At 32.7% G+C, this 27,915-nt stretch overlaps 4 protein-coding genes across 5 annotated transcripts; all 4 read left to right on the plus strand.

The window, feature by feature from the left end:
- Positions 1-1,406: 1,406 nt before the first annotated feature.
- Positions 1,407-3,029, plus strand: LOC118036067 (uncharacterized acetyltransferase At3g50280). The gene has a single exon (XM_035041772.2). The coding sequence runs from the start codon at positions 1,503-1,505 to the stop codon at positions 2,868-2,870; it is 1,368 nt and encodes a 455-aa protein (XP_034897663.1). The 5' UTR covers positions 1,407-1,502; the 3' UTR covers positions 2,871-3,029.
- A 6,242-nt stretch (positions 3,030-9,271) lies between these two features.
- On the plus strand, positions 9,272-12,942 carry LOC118036051 (NAC transcription factor 29). Its single transcript, XM_035041747.2, has 4 exons — positions 9,272-9,867; positions 10,635-10,916; positions 11,654-12,450; positions 12,542-12,942. Exons 1-3 carry the CDS (start codon positions 9,400-9,402, stop codon positions 11,768-11,770), a joined length of 867 nt encoding a protein of 288 aa, XP_034897638.1. The 5' UTR covers positions 9,272-9,399; the 3' UTR covers positions 11,771-12,450; positions 12,542-12,942.
- A 5,252-nt stretch (positions 12,943-18,194) lies between these two features.
- Positions 18,195-21,065, plus strand: LOC118036034 (transcription factor SPATULA). Of its 2 annotated transcripts, none has more exons than XM_035041737.2 (6): positions 18,195-18,718; positions 18,834-18,920; positions 19,016-19,081; positions 19,188-19,253; positions 20,252-20,572; positions 20,658-21,065. In XM_035041737.2, the coding sequence occupies exons 1-6, from the start codon at positions 18,233-18,235 to the stop codon at positions 20,736-20,738; spliced, it is 1,107 nt and encodes a 368-aa protein (XP_034897628.1). In that variant the 5' UTR covers positions 18,195-18,232; the 3' UTR covers positions 20,739-21,065. The 2 variants fall into 2 exon arrangements, with proteins under 2 accessions (XP_034897628.1, XP_034897621.1); XM_035041730.2 differs by having other exon boundaries at positions 18,196-18,718; positions 18,831-18,920.
- Positions 21,066-24,715: 3,650 nt separating this feature from the next.
- Positions 24,716-27,467, plus strand: LOC118036024 (transcription factor bHLH95-like). Its single transcript, XM_073404242.1, is given in 4 exon segments — positions 24,716-24,941; positions 24,944-25,218; positions 26,008-26,457; positions 26,924-27,467. Coding segments are annotated over 4 exon segments (873 nt in total). The 5' UTR covers positions 24,716-24,892; the 3' UTR covers positions 27,023-27,467.
- The last annotated feature ends 448 nt before the right edge of the window (positions 27,468-27,915 follow it).

Below are 27,915 nucleotides of genomic sequence, written 5' to 3' on the forward strand. Positions count from 1 at the left end.
AATTATCTTTTTCATATATTTTTAGTGCAATAAAATGATATAATTACTTTTAAAATAATAAATTATAAAGGTAGAGGGGAGGTGTAAAAAAGTCTTTTGATTTTGTTAATGAGTCGTGGATTGACAAGTCATTAGAGAAAAAAAACCTAAACCATAGGGTTAGGGGCCTCTAGTTTTTTTTCACTATTTTTTTTTTCTAATTGTATAAAGGGTATACATGTTCTTTTGTATTAAATAAATATTTTTCAATCTTAAAAAGTTATTGATATCTACACAGTACACGTCATCATATAAGAGGTACTTGAATACTTTATAAAGAGCATATAGTGCCTTGCTATGTCGTTAGATGCTTTGCTATGTCCTTTTCCTCTCAAAGCAATGAAATTTGCTATAAATTTAAAAAAATTGATGACGACACAGTAAATAGAACACAGGCAGCAGCAACAATAAAATTTGTAGATCAATTCAACAATTGCAGTGTTAATAGTAATCGAGCATGCAATAGCACAGACATGCAATTTTTCATCTAAAAAAACAAAAATGAAGATGGAGATAAGGCAAGAACTTACCTCAATCTCTCTCTTTGTTCTGCAAACCACCACGGTGCTGCAGCTTTGTTATGCAAAAACAAAAACAATAGACCCATTACAGAAATTAGATTTTGAGCAACATGCTAAACAAAATTAACAAGGGGAACGCACAATACTTACTAGTATCTCGCTTGTGAACCTTTCCCAGCACGAATCTCTTGAGTTTTTTCTACAATTGTAACAATGGAGGGACATATCGGTGAAGGTTTGTGTTTTTGATCTTCATTTGAAAAGAATGGACAGAGAGGAAGAAGCTTGTTCTGGCGTTGGTGGTTTTAGGAAAAAATAGAAATGGGGTTGTAGCAAGACAAGAGAGAGGAGAATAGTTTGGGGAAGGAAATTGGGGTTTAGTTCATCAATGCTAACATTGATCTGCAACTGTAACAAAAAAATTTGTGAGGTTGAGGACCGTAATTGATTGTGGTTACTAGGAAAGTTTCGATGGTGAGAGAGAGGTGAGACGCATGAAGGAACAATATAAGGAAGGTACAATATAGGGAAGGTTGAAACTGGGTGTTTAGATCAATGGTAACATTGATCTAGAACAACCTTCTGTGAACAATTTCTTAGGTTTTTGTGATCGTTAGAAAATTAGGTTAAAGAGGGAAAAGGACAGTTGGAAAAGTAATTGCAAATTGTTGGTGATGAGAGAGAGGAGAAACGCATGAAAAGCAATGCGTAATTGCTTTTCACTTTTTGTAATTCAGCTGTAGTTTGAGTTGAGACCCATATAAAAATAAATTGTGGTTCGTGGTTAACCAAACATGTGTTACACTGCTTTTCTTTTAACTGTAGCCGCACCAGCATATCCAAACACCATCCAAATTGAATAGAAGCTGCGGCTGTAAAAGCTGAAGCTACAAATCTGAAGTGGGCAAGATAAGGTGAAGAGTAACCAACTAGTGCCCTACAATGAATCCCACTACTGTCAAACACATCACAGAGTGCTTTCTCAAGCCCAAGCACATCGTAGACGAAGCAAAGCAGCCTTATTATTTGTCACCATGGGATCTTGCTATGCTTTCTTCTCACTATATTCAAAAGGGACTTCTCTTTGCCAAACCACCACAAACAGAAAATCAACAGGGCTTCAAGATCATGGATTTCTTGGAAGATCTCAAGCAGTCCCTCTCTCTCACTCTTGTTCATTTCTACCCGCTAGCCGGACGCCTCGCAACATCGAAGAGTGAAAACCCACCTTCCTATGTGGTCTTCGTGGACTGCAATAACAGTCCAGGAGCTAGATTTACCTATGCAACCGTTGATCTCACCACATCAGATGTTCTTTCACCTAATTATGTGCCACTGGTTGTTCAGTCATTCTTCGACCATGATAGAGCCCTCAACCATGATGGTCACACCAAATCTTTGCTGACAATTCAAGTGACAGAGCTAACTGATGGCATCTTCGTTGGATGTTCCATTAATCACAGTATCGCTGATGGATCATCTTTCTGGCATTTCTTTAATATGTGGTCTGAAATCTTTCAAGGGAAAGGAGATGATGTCTCCATCTCGCGCCCGCCTGTTCTCAACCGCTGGTTTCCTGATGGTCATGGTCCAGCACTGAGTCTTCCTTTCACCCACCACGACCAATTCTTAAGCCCGTTTGAAGCACCTTTACTCAAGGAAAGGATGTTTCACTTCTCATCAGAATCAATTGCAAGACTCAAAGCAAAAGCCAACGCAGAGTTCAACACCAGCAAGATTTCATCTTTCCAGTCCCTGTCTGCTCTTGTTTGGAGATGCATAACACGCGCACGCAATCTACCTCATGATCAAGTAACCTGTTGCAGATTGGCTACCAATAATCGGTCAAGATTGAATCCACCGTTATCTCCTGACTATTTTGGAAACTCAATTCAGGCACTGAGAGCTGGGGTTGCCACAGCAGGTGAGGTGCTGGAGCAGAATCTTGGATGGGCAGCATGGCAATTGCATCAAGCTGTGGTGAACCACAGTGATGAAAAGGCGAGAGATTTTCTCAACTTCTGGCTAAAGTCTCCTTTTATTTACCAGATAGGCAAGTTGTTTGATCCGCATACTGTGATAATGGGGAGCTCACCAAGATTCAACAAGTATGGGAATGAATTTGGACTGGGGAAGGCTTTGGCACTTCGCAGTGGATATGCACAGAAGTTCAGCGGGAAAGCATCAGCTTATCCTGGACATGAAGGTGGAGGAAGTATAGACTTGGAGATTTGCCTCTCCCCTGATGAAATGACTGCTTTAGAATCTGATCAGGAATTCATGGATGTTGTCTCTCCATCTCCTTGTTAACAGTCCAGCTAGCCGCAGAGTACTTGATTTGCAAAAAAGCTGTACCAAGCAGATGATCACCATGTCTCCTTTTCTTTGTTCTTTTTTGCTAAGAACACAAATCAATAATTTACTCTGCATCTGTACTGAAAATGCAATGAAAAGATTTGTGTTTTTCAATCATTTCCCACAAATAATTTACGCCTTCCTCAGGAGCCAAAGCATTCACAGCAAAAATCATTTCCCATTGAATAATATTTTTGTTTTTTTTCACCCCTTTAAAACGTATTAATTCACCAATTAAAATGATTGGTTAGCAAACCTTTTTTTTAAAAAAATATAAAATTAATAAAATTATCTAACCTAATGGTCAATATGTTTCACTTGGATTGAAAGCCTAAACATAATAGCAAATTACGTGTATAAAATTCTGACAATGGACCATAAAATAATTTCATTCTTTATATTTTTTTCGTAAGCCTACGAGTCACTTTACCTATATTTGAAAATTTCGGTTTCAATTTTCAAATTCAAAATGGTGTTTTGCTATGAAGAGGAGATGCAGGGGTGAGATTGACTTAGGCTTAGCTAAGGGAATAAAAGATGGAGCTGCAAACGAGAGTAAATGGTTAGGAGAGTCATGTTAGAGAATAATATAAATCATATCCTTGGACCTTACTTTATAACTTAAGTTTTTAGGTTGAGATGGTTCCTTGACAAGTCACTTAACTAAAAAAATAATTTAAAAAATTAAGATGATATTATTTTGATTAATTTTTTTTTAAAATAAAAATTAATAAATTAAAAGTATGTTCAGATTTGTTAAATTCCACTGGAAAACTCTTAAAATGACATTCAAAGTTTCAGAATGTATTTTAGATTTTGCTTGATAATTTCAAATTTATTTTTTCTAATTAGTTGTTTACTAGTTATTTACTGTTGGATATTTAAGATATTTAAATCTATATTTTCATATTTTATAGGATTCTTGCTTCATAAAACTCCATACTTTTACAGCAATGATTATGTTCTTATGGGGTCTCAGACCAAATTAACAAGCAGTTCATATTCTCCCCAAATCATCAACAATGATTTTGATAGCATCACCCTGTACCCCCACAAAAAAGAGATAGAAGCCATGAAAGGGAACAGCACAACAGAAGGGAGGAGTTTAACCTTACTTCTAAGGTCAATTTATTTATTCAGGAGTCAACGTTTGGCATTTGAAATGCTGAGGCTGGGATTCCATATCATGAAAAACGAAAAGGAATTAGCAGCAAGTTGCTTGATAATAAGAAAGAAGATTAGTTGTAATCTCATGTGATTAACAGGGTATTGGACAGGAGCAAACTTTCTTTTTTTTTTTCTTTTCTTTTTTTTTGATTTACATGGGTGTCCGGGCCAGCTTGCGTGCACCACGACTAATCCCACGACCCACTGAACACCCTGCAAACCCAATGAACATGTAAGACACCGCGGAGATGAGAGGCGTGTACATGAGAACTTGAACTCAGGAGCAGCGGAAGGAGACAAGCTCCTCCCAACGCCAAGCCAAGACCCTCAGTGCCAGGAGCAAACTTTCTTGCCCACATGGGCTTGTGCATGAATCTCGAGTATTTGTAACCATTTCTGCTTCTAATTGTATATATTTTTAAAAAAATATTTTTAACTTGAAAAATATTATATTAATTTTTTTAATATTTTTTAAAAATTTAATATGCTAATATCAAAAACAAAAAAAAAATCTAAACAAAAAATTATTTTAATATATTTTCAAATTAAAAAATTATATGCAAGCTGTTTGATCCGTTTATTTCTCAACTTGTGGTTGAAGTATAGACTTGGAGATTTGACTCTCCCCTGATGGAATGACTGCTATTGAATCTGACAAGGAGTTCATGGATGTTGTCTCTCCATCTCCTTGTTAACAGTCCTGCTAGCAGCACAGTACACAGTTTGCAAAAAAGCTGTGCCCAGTTGATTATCATCATGTCTCTCTCTGTTTTTTGGTTTTTTTTTTTAATGTCAGAACACATAAATAATTTACACCTTACTAAGGAGCCACAATCGAACTCTACTCATATGAGAATTCAACAAACCTCTCTCTCCACATATGTGTTTGGTAGTGTGGTAGTGGTTTCTTTTTAAATAGCTTTTTATGTCAAAATACATGTCAATGATATTTTTTTATTTTTTAAAAATTATTTTTGACATCAGCACATCAAAACGATCTAAAAAATATAAACCGTACTTAATTTTAACAAAAAAAAAAAGAAATTTGATGAAACACTGTTTAGAACGCAATGCCAAATAGTATCTCTTTCTAGTCTCTCCTCCACATTGAACACCGAACACGACTCCCCCTCCAAGAAAGCATCTTCACAATTCGAGTATAATGCCACTACTTTCTTCCTCAATCATGGACGACGAAGAAAACCATGAAAGTGCACATTCACTCAATTCTTGGCTGACAACAATGGGAACTCAACCAACCATACCACACTTATCTCGGTTGAACTTAGCTTCGCTGCCACTTGTTAGGGAGACTTTTAGTAGAAGTTACTCGGATTCGTGTCTGGATAAGCATGCTTGAGAATGCAGTAGGTTTATGTAATTGTAATAATAGTTGGTTTTTAGAATGTATTTTTGTTTAAAAATATATTAAAATAATATTTTTTTTAGTTTTAAAAAATTATTTTTGATACTAGCACACTAAAATAATTTAAAAATATCAAAAAATATTAATTTGAAATTAAATAAAATTCAATTTTTTTCAAAAAACATTTCTAAAACATAAAAATAAATAGAATCTGAATATTGAACACCACTTTAATATGGAAACCTAGACTAATGTTTTTTGGATTTCTCTTATATATTAATACCTCAAATTTTTTATTTTTAATGGATGTGAGATTTTCCACTTGCATATAAAACTCAGCATTCTCAAAGCTTGTTTAGAAATATAATGTAAATTGTGTTTTTATTAAATTTTAATTTTTTTTATTAAAAATTATTTTTTTTAATATTTTTTTATTATTTTGATGTGGTGATATCAAAAATATTTTTTTAAAAAATAAAAAAATATTATTTCAATATATATATATATATATATATATTTCTAAACCATAATAAAAAATATTTCATGAAGTACTTTTAGTAAAAATATTACCGCACCCATTTCATGAAATATTTCTAAAGCATCGGTGGCGTGAAGCCAGAAAAACACCACCTTTTATCATAGTATTCAACGATAAGATACCAGGTTGAATGCAAAATTGACAGAATATCCGAAGGACATGCGAAACTAGACGAGGTTTTGGAGTGCCATAGGTGATTGGACCAATATGATAATAGACCAGTATAAATATTACCTAGCTCTTACCAAATGAGCCACCACGCAATCAGATTAATGGAACCCACTTGACTGAAATGCACTTTTTTTCATAGTGCGTTTGCGGGTCACCGGCCAAATTATTTTTATTAATATTTTAGCTTTTTATTTTTTTTATTAGATATTGATTCGGCCCATTTTGATTGGGTGAATCAGCTTGAATCGGGCTCTAGTTTCTAATTTTTTTAATCAGCTCATCGACTCAAACCTAGAATTATATGGGAAAAAGACAAGGATGGTAAATGCAAGAAAAAACTCTTGCCGGAGTTTATATTATGACCATTATACTAATCTCTAAAAAGTAAATTTATCACAAGATTGAATTATTATAATCAAGCATGGCTTATATCACAAGTTTATATTACTCTTTCACAAATTCAAATCCCTTTTGCAAGGCCAAAAATACCTAGTGATGAGTTTAAGTGGTGTGACCCATGTTTTTAAAAAACATAATATTAATTTGATATTTTTTATATTCTTGAAACATGTTTTGCATTGCTTTTGGACACAAATAATCTTAATGTATGTTTGGTGTTATAGTATATGATAATATATTTTAAAAGTATGTTTTTCTTAAAAATATATTAAAATAATTTTTTATTAATATATCAAAATTTTATTGTTGAGATATATTAAAAAAAACATTAATTATAAAGTAAATACATTTTTCAGTTGAAAATACGGTCACCACAGGTCGGCTCCCCAGGTTGGAAACCTCGGTTTCGCCTTTTGTCCCTTTCAATGATTCCTTGTCCTACTCGCACACACCGCATTTATACCTACATAAATTAAAAACTCGCGTCTTATACTAAACACGTGTTCACTAAACTCCATCCATAAACTCGTGGAGCGAGTACCAAGTTAACCACCATCTCATACTCTCCCCATATTATCAACGTGTTTCCTTTTCATACTAGCATCCCTCAGAGCTATACCATAACTCTATACCACCTCAAAAAATAGAAGCCATAAAAAGCAACAACACAGAAGGATGGGGAGCTCAACCATACCTCGTAGGTCGTGTTAGTTCTTCTTCATTCCACGTTGACCAATCAAAACCAAGTCGCCGTCAACCCTTACCCCATCAGCAAGCCAACTCAGCTCGGGACAGGACAATTTTTTCCACGGTGTGGGTCCTCTGACAATTTGACAGCGAAAAAGGTGAGGTCGTTGCTACTTCCTAATCAACCTGCAACATTTACCGCCCACCAGGCTCCGTTTGTTTGCCTGCAAATACATTAATAAAAAATACTACAAGATATATAACATTATTAAAAAAAATATTAAATTATTTTTAATCTCTACGACACTATTTGATAATAAAAGATATGTTTTAGTTTATTTTTATGGTAAAATCAAATATCAAACAATGACATACTTTTTAAAAAATTCATCAAATATAATGAAATCACTTTTCAACAGCGCAAATGGGGCCTTAGTTTTATAGTAATATCAATCATTTACATCGAGGGTTCGATGGATGGACTTCACATATTACCAAACCAGCAAGCATGGACGGTAGAGGATTCATTTCATGTGTATTGCATTATTCATAGCGCAAATAGCTAGATTAAAACTCCAATAGAAATTACTTCCATTCTTGACATGAAAATTGGTTATAAAGGCAAAGTCTTTCAAAGCAAGATTAAAAAAAAATCAATATTATTAAAAAAAATCTCCGGAATGAATAAGTTTACAGGGTAAAATATGCATTCATTGGAATGTTGTTTTCATATCTCTTAAACCCAGATCTTGCTTATTGCAAGTTAATTTGAAAAATTTATAATTTAAAACCCAACTCAAAGTGAATCTAAACTTTAATAAAAAAACAATGACTTGATAAAAATAAATAAACCAGGCTGAATTTTTAGTGATTTAATTCATCTAGATAAACCCAGTTTAAATTTGGTTATATCAACTCAAAAGCTTCTTTTTTTTTTCAAAAATAAAAGATGAAACAATACTAGTTCATTAAAAACAATTGATTTTAACTGACTTGATAATTCAATAATTCAGACTCTTTTCCGTATTGAATATAAGGTCCAAAAACTATCTAGAAAACAAATTACATTCTAGATTGAATTTAATTCATAAATAAAATTGAATTCAAATGATAACCTATTACAATTTTAATATTTATAATATAATATTAAATTACATAATTAAATTTAATTATATTACTTGAAATACATGTGAAAATTAATTGAATTAACAATCTCTCTTAGTTTGCCCTTGATATAGAAAAAATATAAAGAAATACTTGGGAAAAAAACCCAAAAAAATCTAAATAAAGGGGAAAAAAAAGAGGAAAGGGAAGATTGATAATATACCTTTTGGGGAACACGAATATAATTACAAGGATTGATGCCGAGTAAAGAAAAAAAGATATTACGTTGTTAAGAATTTTTAAAAGAAAAAACGAGGTGTGTGACAATAACCAAGCAAGAACAATGTTTTGTATTAATATTATTTTTAGAATATTGTTTTGAACATTTATTGCGAGAGAGGTTATCGTAGCACCTATTGCACATTGTTTATTAGTTAAATTTCATTTAAAATTTAAATCAATTCAAACTATAAAATTTATTTAACCCTTTAAATTAAATTAAATTCACATAATTCTAAACATACTTGTGGGTTAGAAAAAGAAACTCAGGGCATGTTAGGCATTATTTTAGTTGTGGTTTTAAAAAATTATTTTTTAAAAAAATATATTTAATTAAAATTAATGTTTGATGAATTTTTAAATAAAAAATATTTGTTCATAAATGAAAGTTATTTTAACTTGCACGAATGAGTGCAAAATACAGAAATTATTTGCCCAACTAAATAGTTTTTTATTTATTTGACAAAAAAAAAAAAAAACCCCTACCATATTACTGAACGTTGTCTTAGATAGGATAAGCTCCGCTAGAAGCATGACAATTTTTCTCACTCCACGCAGGTTATTGGAAAGTCCACATTTGACTGGTGAATAAATAAAACTAGTAAAAAAAAAAAGAACAGAGAAATTAAGCTGTGGTCGACAAATGAGGCAAACATACACTAGAGCAGCACTAGAGTGAGCGAAAAACTTCAAGGGCACGCATCTTTTTCTCTATATACAAACCCCCTTCGACACCCCTGGCCTTTTCCTTTGCTGCGCTCACGAATACTTCAATGGAAGAGAACAACAAAAACCCCAAAACGATGTCGTCTTCGCTCCCACCTGGTTGCCGATTTTACCCTTCCGACGAACAGCTCTTCTGTTACTACCTCAAAAACAAGAACCGCACCATTCCTAACGACACCGATGATGTCAACGGCTATGGTTTGATCAAGGAGCTGGATTTGTACGATTACGAGCCGTTTGATTTACCTGAGAAGGCGTGCTATGCGTATGGTTATAAAGCGAGGAAGAGACACTGGTATTGTTACACGAAGGAGCAAGTTAGGGTTCCGAGGAGGAAGGCAAAAGGAGGGTTTTGGAGGATAAGTGGTAGGGTTAGGGATGTTGTGGCGGGTCTAGGTGGGGAGGCGGTCATGGGTACAAGGACTAGGTTTGTTTTTTATATGGGGAATTCTGTTAAGAGTGCAGTCAGGACTGGTTGGGTTTTGTACGAGTATGCTCTTGTCGATCATGCTAAGGTAAATTTTAATTTCTGGGCCTGCTTGTTAATTTTTGTTGAGTAATTAGTTGTCTTATTTTGATTAAGAGTATGGATTTTATGATTTTATTGGAGAGTTTATTGAGGTTGAAATTTCAGGGCTTTAATTATAGGTCTAGGATCTTGTGAATGCCTGTAATTCTATGTCTGCATTGTGAAATGAATCTTGTTTTGATGCTTTGGGAATACTTGGAAGTGTTGGCATTGCGAGCTGTCGCATATTAGAGCCTATCGTTGTAATTAGTAATCTTTAATGAAGTAACATGGTCCTGTATGATGCTTTCTTAGGGTCAAGTAATGTAATTTTGCTTAGAGTCCATATGTTAATCTGGATATTGCAGATGTACTTGTGTGAATTCAACTATCAATCAAGGAATTATCTCTGCAAAGTTGTTTTCTTTGATCAATTATGCAACTGATAGATGGACCTTGCTTCACATTTGTTGGTTACCTGGTTTCCACAGCTGACAAACAATTCTGAAAAACTGAAGTGAGATTAAGGAATTAACATGTCAAATTGTTGTGTGCTATACCACTCATCTGTTTTTTGCATTTTGAAAAATTGAAGTGTGTTATGATCTATTTAATATCTTTTATTGTATCGAGTTAATTTATTATATATCTTCTCTATTGAGATTTTTCTATTTAGATTAAGTTTCAAAAAATTAGGCAATCTGGACACAGGATTATTTAATTCAATTGCCTTTTGTTACTATTAGGAAACCTCATTATGTGATCCACCTGCAGGCTTCATTTGTCCTATGTCGGGTATTTGTTAAGTCTCGTGGAGGAAATAGCATTTCAGAGAATGTTGTAAGTTCCTGTGCCGAAGAAAGTGTTTCTGCTTTACCCAGCATTGGTGCTCAGCATGATGAATTCCTCACACCAGACATTGCTGAGGCTAAAGGGCCTAATGACTTATCTAGATATTCTGCAAGATTGGGTAGAGAGCTTGATGATCAAGTCACAACTAGACCTCTTTCTATTTCCAGTTTCCAGTTTCCATCAGACAGTCAATGCAACGAGGCGGTAAGATGCATATAGTATGTGGGCCTGTTGATTTAGCTATATTATATCCACCATTATTGTGTGCAACCCTGCTTCTTATTTTATATTTGTCACATGTTCCCTTTCTTGCAGTGCTATTTTTTGTTCACACATAGCATGTACAATATGCATATGTGCTAAGGATTATTGTCTTTTCTATCTCAGCCTCATGACCACACGGTGAAGACTGTTATCAGGGTTTTTAAGTAGCATCACTTGCATTGGTGTAATTTACATGGATTTACATCATAACAATATGGCTATGTTTTGTTCGATTGCAATATGCTTGTTTTAAATGAACGTGAAAAGTATGATTTGCTGTCAAGACCTCAAATTTTACAGAGTTCCCAAAAAATACATGCAGCATTTTGACAACAAATATTCCATATTTTGACAAATAGTTGCAATATCTCGGTTGTCTCCTTATTTCCTTTGAGCCCTCGTTGAGATTTCAATCTTCATAATGTTCTCAATATCATGAAACTGCTTTTTTCTTTAATGCCCCAGTCTATCACATCTGTTACTATGTTATGTGGGTGATGCACATCAGCTACATGTATATCTGTGACTTCTTTCTGAAGCCTTTTGGGATATTGTAGTGGCATAGTATGCATCAAATTTATCCTGCTTCCATGTTCATTCGGTCTGTTTTCTCATAATAAGTCCTATCTTTGTTTCCAAGGTACCAATACACATCCTTTTACTTGCCTGGAATGCAGGTTAGGAGGACATCTGGGCCTACTGGTGGTACCATGTACGTAGATGCTGAAACTTCCCAGCAGTTACGATCCATTTTAGAGGGAGATTTTATAGAGCTGGATGATCTTGTGGATTGATCATCCAAGTCAGAAGCTGATAGAGTTAGCTTTGAAGCTACATGGATGTTAACTTCAATTGTCAAGGATCAGTTATTTTCAGATACAGTTAATTGAAGGAAGGGTTTGAAACCATAGAAGGAATTTATTGAAAGAGTTATGTTTAGAAAAATTGTGGATACCTGGCTGCTCAGGTTTCACTTGCTACCTGAAACAGTGTATTTGAGAAGCGGTTAAGAAACCATAGAAGGAATTGTCAAGGTTCAGTTATTGTCAGATACAATTAATTGAAGGTGGGAATTGAAAGTTTATTGAAAGAGTTATGTTTAGAAAAATTGTGGATACCTGGATGCTCAGGGTTCACTTGCTACCTGAAACAGTATATTTGAGAAGCGGTTAAGAAACCATAGAAGGAATTGTCAAGGTTCAGTTATTGTCAGATACAGTTAATTGAAGGAGGGATTTGAAACCATGGAATGAGTTTATTGAAAGAATTATGTTTTAAAAAATTGTGGATACCTGGATGCTCAGGGTTCACTTGCTACCTGAAACAGTATATTTGAGAAGCAGTTTAGAAACTATAAATAGAATTGATTGGAAGGGTAGTTTTGGATGAGATGTGGATACTAACCCTATCACTTAGGGTAGTATATTCAAGAAGGGGTTTATAATCCATTGAAGGAATTGCTTCATCATTACAGGTAAATACATGCTACATCTTTGTTGTAGTTTTCTGCTTTCCTCTCATATTAAAGGAACTGCTCAGCGATTCTTCGTGTAATTTATGTGCAGATTTCCTATGCCCAGATATAAGACATTTTGCTCCAGTAGAATAGCAATGAGATCAATATGTCAGATGATGGCAAGTTCAAATATAAAATCTTTGAGAATTGATTGCTTCACCTGACTTTGTGATCTCGCCGTTTTTCTATTGACGGCATGGTGTTTCTTTGCGTCTATGATAAAATGTTAGTTTCCCTATTTTGCAAGCCTTGCACTGGCAATTAGACTTGTTTCAGCTTATGTTCTGTTTTCTAGCTTCTTAAAACCTCTTGTAAATTATTCTCCTCTCCTCTCCTCTCTCTAGGACCTCTAAGCTTACCCTGTCATGTATTCCATTTCTGAACTCTATTGTAGCATGTTTGGATGGCGTTCTTATGAATGTGAATTCTAAATAAATCTTTTTATAATCCCATGCTGTTGTCTCTCGATTTATGCATCTTCTTACCCTGTCAGCTGATGCAGAGTGAGATGCTGGTAAGACATGAACTGGAATTGGTTATTAGCATTTTAACATGTCATCCCTTGCCCTTTACATGTTATTGAGTTCATTTTCCCTTTAGTGTTCTTAACATGGACTGCAGGTAGATTTGTACGATCAAACTGTACAGTTGGTTTTTATTTGAACGGATTTTTAATATACTTTCAAGATTCAGGTTTTTTTTTTTATTATTATTATTATTTGCGTTTTTTTAGTTGCAGACTTGTGGTTGATGATTGCCCAGCTCAACCTGTAGGAAATTTTGGGTTATTGATGGGTTGTTTGGTGGATTAAATATCCTCTGTCTGCTCCACCACCAACCTCTCTACCCTGGACAATAATATCATGATACATAGCTGCATTTGTTAATGGATCTCGAATTAGTGCCCTGCCGTTGAATAACATCTAGCAAGTGGACCTTGTACGATGGTTTTCTTTTCCCCTTAACTCGATCTTTTCCTTTTCTTCCCCCTTTGAAGTCTAATCCTTGGCTTGGGCACCTAGAATACTTTTCATTGATCAAGGATTTTATTCTGTCCCCCCCCCCCCCCGCGATCTAGTGTATGCACTGTTCTGAAAACTGGACTTTTATTAGGTGTCTAACCGAGGACCCAGTAACTTGATGCAACTGATTCGGTTAAACTTGAATAGTGTCAATCTGTTGACTGGTTATTTCACCTGTCCAGCATGTAACCTTGGACCGGACCAGGTCGGGTTTCTCACGGGTCATCCTTCTGGTATTTAAAGTCAAGACACAAATATAGAGTGGTTGTGGCTTGAGGTCATTAGTTGCCAGGCAACCATATTCCTTCGCGAGTTCTTATAAATAATGATGTTAGTAGCAACATTTTAATTAGGCTTTTTTTTCTACCCTCTTTTCTCAAGTGTTTGGATTTAGTTTTGGAGGAAGAGAGCTGTCATGTACTCAATCAATATCCAGGATCCAGCCTCCACCCCGCGTATGCATGCCTACACTGTCACACAAGCTATGATGGAGGTGGGTCATCTCTATCTTTCTTCTGTGTTCTAGCAGACCAAGTTGAGGCTGCTCCCTGAAATTAATTGCCTCCATAACCACACACACAACTATACCCCCTTGCTAGAGGACTCATTCTTCATCAGCATCCAGCCCATAAACTTACTGTGCCGCCCCAAATCCAATAGCTGCTAGTGTATTTTTTTTATTCCTTGTTCAAAAAGTCGAAATAACTTGTTTACTCTTTATTTTTTTTTCTACCTTTTCAGAAGGATTGCAAGTCTCCAAATATTTACTTATTAGGTGGGACAATAATCTATCTTATCTCCTTACCAATTAATATTCAAATAACTCTAGGATTTGCCACTACTCGATGGGTTATCTAAGCATTAGCCTTGTGAGCCGATTAGAGTCCATTTTCGTTGCCAGAATTAATACAAAGGACAAAGTGCACCGATGAAAAAGCAACCATCTCTGAAAGAGAGGAGAGAAAACAAATAAAAAGGTACAAAATCACAGTTAGGGACCAGAGCCAATGAGAATCATAGGCCCTCGCCACGATTGAGATGTGAACGGCAAGAGGTTAGACTTTTAAAAGAAGTTCGGAGGAACCTGCTTAGGTACCTTGCAAGGGACATGGTGTTTGGAGGGAGTGAGGTCTTTGTCACATTTGATTCGATAATTTATCCTAAAAAAGGTTTGATTTATTGAATTATTAGGTCAATATTTTTATAAAAATAGTATTAATTTATTTTTTAAAATAAAATTTATTTAAAATTGACCCAACTAGATTTTGTTAGATTTAGTTAGAACAATTGAATTTTTAAAAATTTAGAGTAAATATGTATTTTTAATTCAATTTAAAAATTAACTCAAATTAGACTTTTATTCACAAATTAACGCAATCATCTACACTTTCTTTCAAATTAATAACTTTGCTAAGATTTACACCTTTTTCAAGCAAAGTAAATAGATACTACTTGTGGAAGCTACTTGGATTCTTGTCCTAAAGATTGATACCCAACAAAATAAGCATCTCGATTTTGATAAATTCAACCTTCACACAAGCCGACAATGCACCTCGTCAAAACGTTGCTTTTATGTCCTTTTTGCCATCACTCACTCATGTCCTTTTCTTTTAACCATGCAAGGAAATATAAGTACATAAATAGTTAGTAAAAAAAAAAAAAAACAGTAACAAGCTATTAGGCTTGCGGGATGTTTTACGTGGCTTCTACTTTTCTTTTGTTTTTAAGTATATTTTAAAAGTGATTTTAGCTTTTAAAAAATATTATATTAATGTTATTTTAGTGATTTATAATAGTTTTAATATATTAATATAGAAATTAAAATTAAAAATTAATAAATTTTCAATAAAAAAAAACTATTTTAAAAATCAACATCCATTTGTCATTTACCGGTGGGTCTCAAGTAAGTATACCTGCCACATGTTCAAAATTTAATTTTTATTTGTAACAGCTCAAGAACAGCTGTCCATTGCAAGTCACCTTAAAAAAAATGCAGTAATGGTAAAAGAAGAGGGTTAGTGTATAAGCTCCCTCATGGTAACAGCAGGATGTCATGATTATGATAGTTATTACTCGTCTAGCAGATGGTGTTTGTGTTATGGTTCAATTGTAATTTTCGATTTTTTTCTTAATTTTTTTTAGTTTTAAATTAAATTTTTAGATAATTTTAATGTGTTAATTTACAAAATGAATTTTAAAAAAATAACAAATATTTTAATGAATTTTCAAGTAAAAAATATTTTGAAAAGTAACTTTTACCATGCTCTCAAACAATCACATATATTTTGTTTTTTAAAGTGCTTTACATTCTAAAAAAGCATTAAATTTATATTTCTAGGTGTTTTTTTTAATAATTTTAATGTGATAATGTTAAAAAAAAATATGATATATCTTTAAATGAAAAATATTTTTGAATAGCACCCTAGACCATATTACTAATTATACAATTCTTTATCACAAAATTATGATTATGAGCTTAAATTGAGTTTTAAATTGAATTAAAAAATAATTCAATGAAATTTAATTGATAAATTGATTTTTTTAATGAGTTAATTCTATTTTTTTTAATAAAAAACAAATTATTACCGTTTTTTCTAGAATAATTAACTCCATAATTTAGTAATTCAATTTTTTTTTCATTAATTTACAAGCCGGTCTAACAATAATGCGCTGCAAAGAAACAATCCCGTGCTTTTATAATCTCTAGTTTGAGTTGGGCTAGGTATTGTCTGAGAGTGTTATAATTTTTATTTTTAGAAGTGTTTTAAAACTGTATTTATTTTTTAAAAAATATTAATTTGATATTTTTTAATGTTTTAAAATAATTTTATTATATAGTGTTAAAAATAAAAATATTTTAATATATTTTTAAATAAAAAAATACTTTACAGTACAATATTAAAAACAGAATTAACTGTCATGATTGTAATCAATTATAGAATGTAAATCATGGGCTCGATGGGCTATAGATACTAGAGCTAGAAATTCAAGAAATTATAACAATTAAAAAAATTCAAGAAAGAAACACTGGATCCACAAGACTCTCATCAAATTCTATATTGAGATCTTCTTGAGATATTTTCTCAGTGTTTAGTATTTTTGTACTGAAAAAACTATCATGTCGATCGAATCCATGTGAACAAAACATATATATATATATATATATATATATATATATATATATATATATATATATATATATATATATAGCAGTGTAGATATGATCTGCCTATTTGATTTGGAATTCCATTTATTTTCTCTACTATTTGTCACGGGATATGCTTCTTCTTGTTTCCTTTTCTTTTAGAGATTTTCGTGTCATGACAAGAAAAGAGGGAATAAAAAAGGAAAAATCAATTTTATCTCTAATCTATATATTCATTTTCAATGGGTTCCAAACTTGTAAATCTTATCAATTTAGTCCCAAACTCTCGAGACAATTATAGACTATATTCTTTCACTGATGTTCATTGACTTTTAAATGAATTTATTTTTCAAAAATAAATTATTTAATATCATATAATATGCAAATTAAACAAAAAAATAGACAAAAAGATTCTATTGAGAAATGTAGAAAAAGTCTAGAAGCATGTTTAACATTGTGGTAATGATTATTTTTTAAAGTATTTTTTATTTAAAAATACATTAATTTTTAAATTTATTTTTAACATTAGTCTATGAAAATAATATAAAAATAACAAGAAAAAACTTAATAAAAAAGAATTTGACAAACATCGTTTTGGCTGCAGTGCCAAACATGCTCTAGGACCTAATCGATAAAATTTATAGATCTGAGACTTAATTTAAAATAGTTATGTAGAATAGGGACTAGATGGTGCGGCGTGTAAATAAAACCATCGAGAATGTTGCTAACACGCCACTAAAAGTGACATCGGGAACTGCACTTTTGGTCTCTTAAATAAATGCTTCAGGCTAAGGTGACGTTTTTTGTTGGATAAGACACTGAAGGTTTGAAAGATGTGTCTTTGACTTTCACCTTCAGCTCCGAATTCAAATGAGCTTACTGAATACCCCCTCGAGAAATGTAATTTATAATTTTTTCCCAGTATTAGATTTGTTTTGTATCAGTGTCCGTTTGTCTACGCCCTTGTCTGTGTTTGAGGTAAAAAATATTATTTTTTATTACTAAATCTCACTTCAATTAGATTTTAAATAAAACATTACACACACACACACTAATAAATCTAAAAAATTATTATCTTTAATGATACTTAAAATCATCATTTTTCATTTAAAAAAACAAAAAAAAAACTGCTATGATTCTCCTAACTAAATTATTTGAAAAAAACAACAATTATTATAAAAAAAACACAAATTAAAAACTAAGTTAGATTATCGAAGCAATTCATGTTACTAGAAATTATAATTTTACTCTAACTAGATAGATATTAACTCGATTAAAATAAGCAATAAATATTTTCATCCAATCATGTTCAAGAAAGATTGAAAGATAAAAGATTAGATTTTAAACTGTATATAAATATTGAACCACATCAACCGAAAGTGCATAAACAATCTTGAAGATTGAAAATATTATTTTTATTTCAAGTATAAGATGATGTCATGCAAAGGCTACAAAATTCAAGAATAACAAAAACCAAAGGGGTAGAGATGCAAAAAGAAGAAAAGTAGAAGTCTTAATTAAGGCGGGAGATTAGTCCAAATTGATCACAAGCATCTCTCTTCCTTTCCTTGTTATGCCAAAACCCCCACTAAGCTCTCAAAAGCCTCCTCTAATCCTCCCTTCCCATAAACAGCAAAAAGAAAAGCATATCCAACACCCAAAGAGCAAAGAGAACAGCAGCAGCAGTAGTAGTCAAGAGGAACCAGCTAACCAAGCCACCCGAAGAGAAGCCCCCCACACACATATATCCATGGAGGATCTGTACGGAGCGGCAGCGGCTACTGAGCCGGAGGAAATCTCGACTTTCCTTCATCAACTCCTCCACAACAACTCTTCCTCCCCTTCTAAATTCATGCATCATGCGCTCTCTACCCCAGTGGAGAATGGCGTGGAATTGTTAGATCGCCACCGGTTTTCTGAGACGGAGTGTGGTGCTGGTGTTAATTTCTCTGATCCTGATGGTTATTATGCTAAAGAAGGCGTGGGAAATGCGGTCGTTTCAAAGAGGGGAGGAGTCTCTGTGGAGGATGATCTAGGTGATTTTAGCTGCGATAGTGAGGTAATTTAGCACCTTATTCAAGCAATTTCTTGATACTTTTTTTTTAATTGTACGGATAATTATATATATATATGTGTGTATGTATGTATTGCTTGAAATATTTTGAATATAGAAGGGGGTGGAGGTGCAAGCTAATACAGCGCGGCCGCGAAGTTCGTCGAAGAGGAGTAGAGCTGCGGAGGTTCATAATTTATCTGAAAAGGTTCGTTTTTGCAAGACCCCCATATTATTATTATCTTGATTGTATGGAATTTAATTTGTGTGGGTTTGATTTGAAATTGATGGATTTTTTAATAGAGGAGGAGGAGCAGGATCAATGAGAAAATGAAAGCATTACAGAATTTAATTCCTAATTCTAATAAGGTACACCATGGTTTATAGCAAACAAATTTTAATTAGTAAGTTGAATGCAGAGAGTTTCAATTGAATTACTGTATGATTTGGAGTTATATTGTTTTGGTTTTGATAGACGGATAAGGCTTCGATGCTGGATGAGGCCATTGAATACTTGAAGCAGCTTCAGCTTCAAGTGCAGGTGAGTGGTTTCTAGGGCTCTTTTATTTGATTGTTTGTTTTAAGCCATTATGATTAATTGGTTTTGACTCTTTTGCTTGAATTCATTTCATTTTGGACTTTGTTGCTCTATGAGTGATCCTTGACTAAAGCTTGTTTTGGAGCTTTTAAGTACAAGAATGTTGCTTCGGTTAATTAAAGAATTTGCTGGATGTAGAAGCCAGCTGAACGGTCTCTTGCTTTCTAGGCTATGCAATCTTATATATAGTTAGAGCATCTGGTTAAAATATTTAGAACAATGATACACCCATTTCTGATCTATTTAATTTCATGTCTTCTCTAATGGATCTTTCCAAAGTCCAAGCATCATAGAAGTTTTAGGCATTCTAATCCACAATCATATACAGGTAGGCCAATCAAGTGTTGTCATTTTATATAGTTTGTATTTGTGTTTGTTGACTTTGATTTTAAGGCTCAAGGAATTCCTATCTTGGTTGGTAGAAAGAGCAGCAAATTGACCATTTTCAACTTTGTCTTTGATTGGCAAAAATGAATCTAATTTTCACCTTGTATACTTCAAAGATGGCTCTGACTCAAATTTGGTTTTACAATGATTTTGAATGCTACTGCTCTGCACTACAGGACCAAGTCTTCTTGCAGTCATGACTGAGCATGACTTCCTACACTTAGAATATAAGTTGGATGACTTTGTTTTCTGTACCTGGGTGAACATTTGTTTGCATAAATTTCCATGGGGTTGTGGGCTGGGGCAAAACCCTCACGTCAGAGGCTACGCAGAGTAGATACTAACTGGTTTTAAAGTTACATATCTATATTGGATACTGTTTCCATGGAGTAACATTCTAAAAGTTCTGATTCTCTGCCAAGTTCAATGTTAGCATGTGAAATTACTAGATGGCTTCAATGGGAATAATAGCGAAAATAGGCTCGTCGGTATGGACAATGCAGTTATTTGTCTCTGTAGCATATTATATGATTCATATCATGATTGATTTACAGATGCTAACAATGAGAAATGGATTGAGTTTGCACCCGATGTGCTTACCAGGAGCACTACAGCCAATGCAGCTGCCCTTGTCAGGAATGAGCTTTGATGAAGGGATTGGATTGTTAAATACCAACACATTAACAGGCATATTTTCTGCAAATGAAGAAAGCTCAGAGCAAAATTCTCTTAATCTTCCAACACAGTGCACTATCTCAAATCAACCAATCACTATTCCTTCAGGGACAAATATTACCTCATCAGAAACCAACTTCGGTTTTGAACCACAGATCCATGTTAACCATGCACCCTTCAATCTGTCCACGTCTTCAAAGGTAAACTCTATGCAACAACCATAGGAGTATTTATGAGAATTTGCTGGTGTAACATTTCACTCTTTTTTTTATTGGTGATGTGAAGGAAATCTGCAGGGAAGGCACACCACAGGCAAAGCTAGAGATGAATCAAACTACGAAGACCTCCCCGTCTGGTGTGGCCTAGTTATGATCTTACTCTTCAGATACATGAACAATGAAATTGCCACCAATAACAGTTTCCATTTGTTCAAATACCATATGAGCTGCAAATGGTCCTCAAAACAACTGACATTTCACTCTTCACGGGGTCATTTATTTTGTGATTTATAACAGCTTAATACAACTGTAAGAACCGGGCTCTTAGCGTCCTTTAACTTCACTGGAAATGCTTGTCTGAAATCTTATCTAGGAAAGCAAGATGTCTCTGTCAGACTGGATGAATGTTTCTATTGCTACTCCGTTTGAAATCTGTATTTGAAAGAAGGAAATGAAGTTGTGGGATGTTTTGTAACGCTCGCCGTTTTGCTGTCCTGTACAGCTTAAAAGCAGGGGAGGCATTTCTTGCCATGAATTTTTGAAACGCATGGCTTTAGGTGAAAGTAAACCACAACCCGAGTAAAGACACGGAAACAGTGCGTGTATCAGGGACTTGGCTATAGAAAGAGCAAAACCAAGAGAATCTTCGGGACTTGTATTTGCAGGCGTTTCTCTCGATGCTGATGGCATTTGCTCGATTTCATTTATGATTTTCGGTTTTTTTAATGCCAAAAGTGCGTCTCTTGTCCTGATACCCCACCTTTGAAGAATGAATTATAACCATAATTCACAATCATAATCGAGCTGAAAAAGGTGGTCCAGTTACATCCAATTCAGTCGCAAAAGACAGGTAATCATAAATGAGGGCAGAAAGCACAACCTCTGCTTATACAAGCACTGGTTTGAACCAGAGTTGGTTTCAAAATTGAAAACCGATGGTTACTTAACCCCCAGTTACAGTATTTAGCACAAAAGTATTTTTTTAAAAAAATTAAAATTAAATTTTTTTATTTTAAATTAATATTATTTAATATTTTATATCATTTTAATATCAAAAATAATTTTTAAAAAATAATAATAATTTTATTATTTTAATGTATTTTAAAATAAAAAGCATTTCGAAAAGTAATTATTATTTTACTTTTAAATACCTTTAATATGTTAGGTTTTTAATTATATTTTAAAATATTTTAATTTAAAATATATCAAAATAATTTTTTATTTTATTAAATTTATTTTTATTATATTAAAAAAAAACTAAAAAATATAATTTTAAAAAATGAACTTTTTTTAAAAAGCACACACTTTTACTATCCTAATAAAACAGCGAAAGGGACGTAAGAGTTGTTGGGCCGCAGTTTCAGAGCCAGATTTCCTTAGGAAAGTGACAGCCATATCTTGGTCTGTGCTGTCATTTTGGCATGACACGTCTTCGTTTTCTTCGAGGCCAAAAAGTTTGGATGGTCGTCCTTGCCCTGAGATTCGTTATTATTTTACAGAATTGCCACTTATAATGGTAAGGAGAAATTGTAAGCTTTCTTAAATCCGTTTTACATGGTTTGTCTTAAACATAGACTTAATTCAAATCGTTTTACATGGTTTTTTTTTTAATTTTAGCTTTAATTTAAAGGTTATTTTTTTATTAATAATTTATGATAAATAAATTTGAAATTATTTTAAAATTTAAAGTATGTTTTGGTAAAAATGAATTGGAATAACTTTTTTTAAATATTATTAGAATTCATAAGCCAAAATTTTTAATTTTTTAATAAATAAAATATTTGAGTAGTTTTTTTAACAAAATTTTGTTTTCTGGTTAAAAAAAAATCAACCATACTCATTACTTTTCTTTAAGTAGAAAAAAACCAAATCAATTTATGAAAGTTATATCAATCATTGTACATAACACACATAAACAAACTTATGTATATGATTTTGAATTAATAAAAAATTGAGATTAGTTCATGTAATAACTTATGTGTTTTATATATGTTATATATATTTTTTATTTATATGTTTTACTTGTTTTATAATAAATAAGAGTGTGGGGAAATCTCTTGATGATGAAATACACCTTGTTAGGCAAATAATAGTGAATTCACAGATAAAAAACTGAGTCTGGCAGGGGCTGCCATATAAGGCTGGAAAATCATGATGAAAAAAATTCGACCATGAGACTATATATATGGATAGTTAATGGTTAAATCATTTGCTATTTTATTTTAATAATTGTAAAATAGATATAAAAAATCTATTTTGCTCCAATATTTTCTAATAAAAATGAAAAAGTTGTCGAGTTGAAATGTCATAAATAGTCCCGAATCATTATCACAAGTAAAAATATAATCAAAATAGGTAACTGGTTAGTACACTCTTTTAAAATTAAAGGTATTGGTTTTCAAAACTAATAAAATTTATTTATTTTTAGAAAACACAAACAAACAAGTTTTCATCTATATTGTATAACCAAATATCTTATGTTGGAAAAAAAATTGATGAAATAATAATTTTGCTATCATGATAAAAAAAAAGAAAAAAAAAAGAAAAAAAGAAAGAGAAGAAGCTACATTATAATGTTCAAGATGGTGAATTAAGGTTTTAAAAAGGATATTTCATTAGTTAAAATTAGCAGATTCTTTGTCAACAAGTTTCAAGTTCACAAATTCAAAAGGAGTAAAGATTGAGATTTACGAAGGGTGGCTGGAAAGTATTATGTGATATAACATATATTTTTTAAAAAAATGTACGTATTTGAATTGGTTTTTTCTAGTCTTTTCTTTTTATAATTTCGATATCATTATTTAAAAATACTGAACAAAACTTTAATTTATTTAGAAAAAACACTTTCAAATACGTTCCTAAAGGGCTGCTTGGTATTGATCATGTACTATGCTCTAGGATAAAAGTGTATTTGATAATTAGTTACGGTGTTGTATTTATAAATGTTTAAAGCAGCTAAATAGTGTTCGATTAAATCTTATTATTATACTTTAGAGATATAAAATAACCGATAATAATTGTACTAAAATTATTTAAATATATATATTTTTTATTTATATTGATTGATTTCTAACTTTTAGGTATAATTTTTATGAAAATAATTGTTTTTCAAAAAAAAGCAGAATAAAGTGATAATATATACAAATATGTCATTTCAATAAAATAAATGATATGAGAAAAAAATATTTTAAAATAGAATGTGTAATCTATTTAAAATAATAATAATAATAATAATTTTTCATTTTTAATTAAAAAAATAAATCTCAGAAGGAATTACCCTGATTTATTTTAAAAAAGAAACATTTTTTTCTTTATGGAATATGTTAGAAATAAGGAAACTTTATTAATAGGATGCATCTGATATTACAATCAACCAATTAAAAGGTATATACAAGAATACAATTAAACAATTATGGAAATAAATTACAAGCTTTAATTATTTAAAATTCTTGGTTTCATCATTTGATGTAGTACTTGATTTCCTCAATAATGGTGATTGTATAAATTGAATTTTAATTTAAAATATATTATCTTAATTTGTTTTATCAACATATCCTCTCAAACTTATGGAGATTTATAAACAAAAATCTTCATGGGTTTGATATCTATATTTAAAAATATTATTGAAATCACAACAATAATGTTTTTTAAAAAATCTCAATAAACCAAGGCTATTCAATTCAATAACAAGCAAAGAAAAACAAATTCTATGGGACAGCATGTAACTTTCAATAGATCATAAAAATTCTAAGTTGAACTTTACTTGAGTTTGTAATTTATAAAAACATAACATGGAGTTAATATTTTATAAACAAGAAAAATTAATTGCCATAAAAGCATAATAAAAAAAATCGTCTTCAAATTGTAATTCTAAGGGAAATAAACAAAAGAGTTAGAAAATTATATATATATATAACCAAGTAATTATAAAAAAATTATAATATTTAATTATTTAAAATCCTTAATTTTATTATTTGATATAATACTTGATTTTCTTAATAATTAATAATTATATTAATCGAATTTCAATCCAAAATATACTAGGAACTTGAATGAAGGGACTGCCTGCCTTGAGAAATCCTTTTCTTTTTCTTGGATGGATCAGTCTCTGGTAATGAGAGCTTCCGTTCTTGTTTGGTAGCCAAATAACGGCATTATCTCATGATTGTATTTTGGTTTCATGTGTTTTCTGGTAGCCCAAATCATCTCATAGCCCCACACCTTTTCGCCACCTTTTTCCTTCTGTTAAAAAACGCTTGCCAGCTTCTTCTCTATCCCTTGTAACTCTCTTATAAATCAGCCATGTCCACCATAAAAACCTGTGGAGAAACCCTTTTAGCTGCCTTCACTGATATTCAGATAATTATAAGAAGTTGGTCTCGAAATCATTCTATAATAATTCAGCCACCAGTAGCCTAATGGATACGGAAATACCGGCTGTGGCAGGAGTACCGGGTCAAAAGAGAAGTAGAAAAGGAGGGGATGCAAGAAATAAGAAGGTTGTTAATGGTGGCGGTAGTGAAGAATCAGGGCATGAGATTCACATATGGACTGAGAGAGAAAGGAGAAAGAAGATGAGGAACATGTTTTCTAGTCTTCATGCTTTGCTTCCTCAACTTCCTGCTAAGGTATTTTTAAATTCAGTCTAAAAGATTGGCAAAAAAATTAAAGAGTTTGTGCTCTACAAGGGACGAAAATATAAACATTTCTTAATTAATATTATTACAACATGCGATCTAGTTTTGGATGCCTTGATGAACATACATAGGATTGTATTTCATGGGGCTCCTTAAATCTATGAAAGTCAAGGAACTTCATTTTTTTTTTTGTTAGTTTTGTTCATTGTTTAATTTCATTTTACTGCGATCTTTGTTTTGATTGTTGAAATCACCTTGCTAATTTTTTGTAAAGCTCTGATGAACAAATTTGAATCCATTTGTGCGGGGAAGAAATTATTTGAAATCTTTAAGGTTACATGATCATTAGATCAGTTTCAGTAGGAAGTTGCACTGGGGTCTAATTAAGAGAGAACCTAACTTATCTTCGCTTCTTGTATGTTGATTCTCTGTCAAGTTCTTGTATTTACTCATGTCAGGGATTTTTTTGGCTGTTGAAGAACAGACAGCTTAAGTCTTCATCGGTTACCTAGGGTTTTTCAATTTAAATTATCTCAGTTATAAAAAAAAAATTAATTGGTTGTTTGACACAGCGTATAGCGAAAGATAGAAAGCTAATGTTTTTATAGCACTGAATAATTGGATTGTTATTGCTTCTCCCTCCAACTGAAGGGAAAAAAACGTAAAGTGCAAAAATTGTATGAATTTAGTTCTGATTTCTCATGAAAATTATGTGTTTTGTTTTTATTTTTTTTGCTTCTCTTCAAAGTTCAAATTGATTTCACGCTGAAGCTTGTACAGGCAGACAAGTCCAGTATTGTAGATGAAGCAGTAAAATACATCAAGACCCTCCAACAAACCCTCCAAACCTTGCAAAAACAGAAGGTTGAAAAATTCCAGGGAGCCATCATTGACTATGAACCATCGGTGATCACATCACTGACAGATACAGTTGGATCGAGGGAAGCCTCTTTTGCTGCTCTGGGACCGTCAAAGAACTTCCCTTCGACCTCAAAAATGTCTCAGAATTCATTTTCTGTCTCTCTTTCTCCGGCTTGCTTCCAGACATGGTTTTCACCAAATGTTGTCATGAACATGTGTGGTGATGATGCACAATTCAGCTTGTGTTCAACAAGGAAGCCCGGGTTACTTGCCACCGTCCTCTACATACTAGAGAAGCATAATTTGGATGTTGTATCTGCTCATATTTCCTCTGATCAGTATCGTAGCATTTACATGATACATGCTCATGTGAGTATAACAAACTTTGCTCGTAACTTTCCTTTTTATGTTTTGGGGATGAGATGAGGGGCTGGAAATCAAATAGCAGGCCAAGTGTGTCGTAGATATTTGCTGCATTATGGCAATATCATCTTTTGGGTTTCGCCATGGAGGCAAATGCCTACTTGAATGTTTGCTTATCTGAACAATCATACCTTACAATTGAGGCCATGTCATTACAAGCATGTAACCTGTAGAGTCCGTCAAATGTTTAAGTTCCTTGTTAATCTAATTAACTCAAAAAATTAAGCACAAGGCTGTATACAGCTTATGGAAGAAGCATCTTAAACTAACATTTGGTGAAAGAAACAGTTATTAAAGATGTATTTGTGCTCATACAGTAATTTAGAGAATAATAATGTGCTAACATTCCTTTCCCCTTACTGTTTTCAACGTAATCATGCATGCTTCTAATGTTATGGAGCTTTCATATCAGGCCGACGGAGCTTCTGATCAATATCCGGAGGCGATGTCAGACGTCGGAGATACATTCAAGCTAGCAGCAGGCGAGATGAACTTATGGGTCATGTCATGATGATTTGGAACCATCAACAGAATGGATGTTCACTCTTTAAGACTGCCTTTTTTGTTTGAAAATTGAAGGGTGGTTCACATGCATGAAATGGGGGATGCGTCATATACTATCAGCTTGCTCTATCTACCAGGCACCATGGATATATAGCTTCTTTGGATCCATGCATAATGTTCCAATTAGTTAATTTTCTGCATATGATCAAGTCATGTGAACGATGCTAGCTAGCGCAGAGAACTGTCACATGTCTGCACGGCTGAACATCAGGAAAGGAGATTAATTTTGGTAAATATACCAGCACAAGACCAGAGATATAAAGGTTCAATTTTATATTTATCATCTGGTACCTCCATTTGATATGTTAGATTCCCTGCAGATTTATTTTGTGATTGATTTAGATATATTTTCGGTTTTAATAATTCTTTTTTTGTGAGAGTTAACTGTTCGAACCCAGTAAATTAACACGCAACTCTGTCAAAATCCACTGTTTTAATTGTTTCTTGTTAACTCATAAAACATGTAATCAATTTAATTAATTTGCTTGTCAAACAATACGAATCGACAGGCTTGTCAACAAAGCTCGATTGCAGATTATCCTCTGTTTGTTTGATGTGTTGAAGGTACAAGGTAGCAAAGATTCTTTGATTAGAAAGCGAAGAAGAATCATCTATAAAAGGCGGAAACCTCATATTAGTCCCCGACCTATACACTAATTCTCATTTGGGTCCTTTAATTAATTTTTTTAATTGGGTTTCAAAGCATCGAACAATCCTTGATCAAGTCCTTAATTCTATGGATGTCCGTTGATATTTTGGGTTTTCTTATGCAATAAAAACAATGCCCTTTGAGAGAGAATTTGATTATTTTTTATGGGTTAATTTTAGAAAGGAGGAGCC

Source organism: Populus alba, chromosome 14 (genome assembly GCF_005239225.2).
Source record: "Populus alba chromosome 14, ASM523922v2, whole genome shotgun sequence".
NCBI classification, from domain to species: Eukaryota; Viridiplantae; Streptophyta; class Magnoliopsida; order Malpighiales; family Salicaceae; genus Populus; species Populus alba.